The 4,263-nt window shown below is 42.0% G+C and overlaps 1 protein-coding gene across 1 annotated transcript in view; it reads right to left on the minus strand.

The window, feature by feature from the left end:
* ATP23 (ATP23 metallopeptidase and ATP synthase assembly factor homolog) overlaps window positions 1-818 on the minus strand; it is a 19,200-nt gene extending 18,382 nt beyond the window's left edge. The window contains exon 1 of the mRNA XM_004379846.2: window positions 546-818. Within this exon, the coding sequence (XP_004379903.1) occupies window positions 546-732 (187 nt within the window). The 5' untranslated portion in view covers window positions 733-818. The remainder of the gene's footprint in view (window positions 1-545) is intronic.
* Window positions 819-4,263: the final 3,445 nt, after the last annotated feature.

Here is a 4,263-nt window from a genome sequence, read left to right on the forward strand (position 1 = left end):
AGTTAGAGGGTTGACATGTTGTGGGGTTGTTAACCAATGTCATAAAACAATATGTGTACTACTGTTTCATGAGAAACTATTTGTTCTGTAAGCTTTCACCTGAAGTACAATAAAAATAAATAAATAAATAAACTTGGTGTTTTTGCATTGCTAGTAGTGGGTATGCCTCAATTAACACGGCTCTTTAAAACTCAGTCTCACCCAGACCCAAAGGGTTAGGTTAGAAATCAGAGGATCTGTCAGAAGATCTGTGACCGAAAAGGGCAGAAAAGCTCCTAGCCTGACTCCTCGTTCATTCCACAAGCAACAACAGTGCTGAAAAGGGCCTCAGAGCCTTCTCTGATGGGGAAACTGAGGACCAGTCCCCCACCTCCGCCCCCATAATTCCGAATCTGCCTAGACTGCGCTGAGGTGCCTGAACCCAGCCTATTCCGCACCTGAGGCTGAACCCCGAGGCCTGAGGCTGGGTGGGGTCCAGCCCTTCCTCGCCGGCCCGGTCTCAGACACCACCCCACCGACCCCAGCCTCCAGGTCGCGGTTCCTACTTGTCTCCAGTGTCTTCAGGAGCATAAGCTGGCACTTCTGGTTGTTGGTGAAGAAGCTGGAGAAGAACCCTGGCTGGGGCTTCCCCTCCTCCAGCCGCTCAGGGAAGACCTGGCACGAGACGTGTTGCTGCTGCAGCTGCTCCCCCGCTGCGGGGCCCGGCCCGCGCTCTTCCGGAACTCCCGCCATGCCGCCTCCGACTTCGCCGCTGCCTCCTCCCAGCTCCGGCGGCAGACAGTGAAACGTTACCACTCTCCAGCCTAGCCACCCGCCAGTCCAGCCCGGCGCTAGCAGGCGCTGGGCGGCGCTGGGCGGTGCCAGAGTCGTTGGGCGGGGCTAGAAACCCTGGGCGGGGCCGGGGGCGCTGGGCGGGACAAAAGGCGCGGGGTGGGGCAGGACTATCGGCTCTGAGCCAGGCGGGGAGCCCGGGTAGGGCAAGGGTGGTGAGCCCAGTGCTGGCGGAAGCGGGCGGATTGTGTGTTTCTCCTTTTCCCACTAAATTAACTCAGTTCGGTTCACACATAGCGAAAAAAATAAAAACACAAAGAAATTAAAAAGAGTTTATTTCAAGTAGTTAATCTGTAAGCATGCTGGGAGATCATTTTGTTCCCAAAAACAAGTGGCTCAAAGTAGGCTAGTTACAATTGCTAAAAAATAAACCTTTGAATTAGCTCAAAACAACAGCACAATATTTGATTGCTCTATGATTTAAAAAACAATTTGCAAATTGGACGAGTATTCGTCTTCCTGCAAGAAGAAAAAACGTTCCCACGGATTGGAGATTTTACAGAGACTTAAAGATTTTTTTTTTGCTTAATGAATACAAGTTTCCATGGTGACAAGGTACTCAATGGTTATTGAGTTAGCATTAAAAAAAAAAAAGTAACTCCTGAAAATTTGGCCTTTTATCTATTTGTAGCTATGAGACTTCTTGAAATCAAAATCAAGGAAGCACAGTTTTTTTCATTAAATCACAAGGTACTGGATTTGTTATCAACGACTCTTTTTGAGGAGCCCTGGTAGTGCAGTTATTAAGAGCCTAGCTGCTAACCAAAAGGTTGCAAGTTGGAATCCAGCAGCTGCTCCTTGGAAACCCTATGGGGCAGTCCTGCTCTGTCCTATAGGGTCACTATGAGTTGGAATCGACTTGATGGCAATAGGTTTGGGTTTTTGTTTTGTTTTGTTTTACCTTTTTTGAGCTAGAAAAGGCAAATTCACAATGTTGCTGAGTGGTTAATATTTCCTGGTTAAAAAAAACAAGTCAATAGTTTCGCACTTTAGGCCAGGCTTTTATTCTTAATTTTGGGTTCATGAGTAAGACACACCCCTTAAAATCAAAGTAAGAGGACTTTGTAACTTTTTTTTAACCCATATGTATTCAGCATCTACTGTGATGGGCCAGGCATGATGATAATGGCACAAAAACAAGTAAGAGAGAATTACTAAGGTTGAAGAGTATATAGTTTAGTATATTGAAATGTATCTAAATAATATAGGCTCATGAGGCCTTGAGGGTTATGAAGAGTACCTTATGCATCATAGGTGCTCAATCAGTCTCTAAATTGGGTGGGATGCCAGGATTAATCATTCATTTGAAACACTATAAAAATACGAACACGAATGTACATAGACTGCTAAAGCTATATAGGCCAAAGAAAAAAATAGCTTCTCTTTACTGAATTCACCTTTGATACATTATTTCTCATCCTCACTACAATCCTGCAAAATAAGTATTATTACCCTTATTTTATAGATAAGGAAAGTAAGGCTCAGAAAAATTAAATAATTTATCCAGGACCATGCAACCAGCTTTCAATCTAGTTAGGGAAATAAAACATACACATACAAAAAACTGAACCATTACCAATTAACGTGCTTAGTCTCGAATACTCAGGGAAGGCTAGACAGAGCAGGTGTGGCCTGAACTGGACCATAGATAGTAAACATTTGAAATACTGTTCAGCTACATAAATAAGAAATGCAAATTAAAAGCTCCAATTTTTCCCTACCCAATTGGCAAACACTTTTTCAATGTTCCATGCTGGAGGAAGAGAGAGAAACAAAATAAGAAAGGAAAAAAAAGCCAAAATATTCAGTGGTGTCTAGGTACTGGAATATTTTTACTATAGTCTTCTGAATTTAATTCTGAATTAATATTCTAAAATAAGCTAGTACTATCTTTCTAATAAAAAATAAACAAGCTTTCAAAATTTGAGTAGCCTTTGAATGTCATATGTGTGAACTTCCACGTACAACATAAAGACATGAGAGTGGAGAGAGAAGGCATTGGGGTAAGATAGAGAAATGCAAATACAAATGACTAACTAAAAAGAGGGAAAAAATAAATGAGAACATGGGCAAAGACTTAGCTTTAAGGAATTTCATTTCTCCCATTGCAGCACCAATTAAGAGCAAAAAGACAAACCGTTTAAATGTCCAAGAGATACAATGGAATATCATGCAACTATATGGTTGAAGTGTCTTTTTTGAATTATAAAACAGCGCATACGGTGTGATTCCATTTTGAAATTTTATTTATTATTTGCTTAGAAAAGGGTCTGGAAGAGTCTGCTCTTAAGTATCACAAACAGTTGCTTTGCGGGGGGTGTGAGATTTGAGGTTTCGCTTTGTTTGGGTTTTTTGCTGGTGTTCACTTTCTATAATAAAAATAACTGCTTTTGCATAGGAAATAAGTTATTTTAGCTGTTTAAATATATCACAGTAACAAGTGAAGCTGCATATAAGATGTTTACCACTTTTCAGCTTTTTAATAAGTAACATTTAATCCATTTACCAATTAATCCATTTATCAACAAACGTTCGTTGAGGTTATATCCTTTTCTTAGCTTTCCAGTTTTTGAATGTCGAAAAAGAGCAAAACAGTCCCCATTACCCTCCGAGAAGTATGCCGCAGGCTGCTACAACCAGTAATCGCACGCGACCAAGACACGCCAAGAAACAGCTACACAGTAAGAGACTGGCAGCCATCTACTTCCGGAAGGCGGAGGCCTCCGAAAGCGGAAGCGAATGGGGAAAGGCGCTTGGCGTTCTGGGAAAAGTTGTGGAGGCGGGGCTGGCGTCTCTGTTACCAAGACTAACCCGAGGCGCTTGACGGTGATCGGCGGTTTGGAACCGTTAGTAGGAGGAGCTGAGATGCTCAATTAAATTATTTGAGATGAGAGAAAGGGGCTTCAGAACCCTCCTGAAAAGAGATTGTCTTGTCGGGAGGTTATTCAGTCTTGACTCGCGGCGGGAGCATTGGGCTGGGGATCAGGATTATGCTTTGCTCTGCCTTGAATCTTGCTGCCAAATGAAGTGTGGCCCAGTGGCCCTCTGTTGATTTCTCCATTCCCTTTTCCAGTCTTCTGCCTCCTCTTAGAAAATGTAAGTTAAGAATTTCTACTTTACATTGTAATATATTACGTGGCATGCCCTTCCCCCCAAGAAAAGGGAAAAAAAAAAAGTTAAAAGTCGCAAGAAAAAAAAATAGGTGAGTGAAAGAAAACTAGTATGGGGTGAGAAAGTTAGGTACAGGTTACTGCTTTTCTAACCTGCCCTCTCCTGATGTGTTCTGACACGGAAGTAAATTATTCTTGTTTTTTTAGATTGTGGATAATTTTAAAAAGAAAATAAAACTTACCAAACTCACTAGTCATCCAGCTACCCAGAAGTAACTTAAAATTTTCATGTATCATGTTAAAAATCTTTTTCATGTATCGT

The sequence above is a fragment of the Trichechus manatus genome, unplaced genomic scaffold, assembly GCF_000243295.1.
Source record: "Trichechus manatus latirostris isolate Lorelei unplaced genomic scaffold, TriManLat1.0 scaffold00069, whole genome shotgun sequence".
In the NCBI taxonomy this organism is placed as follows: domain Eukaryota; kingdom Metazoa; phylum Chordata; class Mammalia; order Sirenia; family Trichechidae; genus Trichechus; species Trichechus manatus.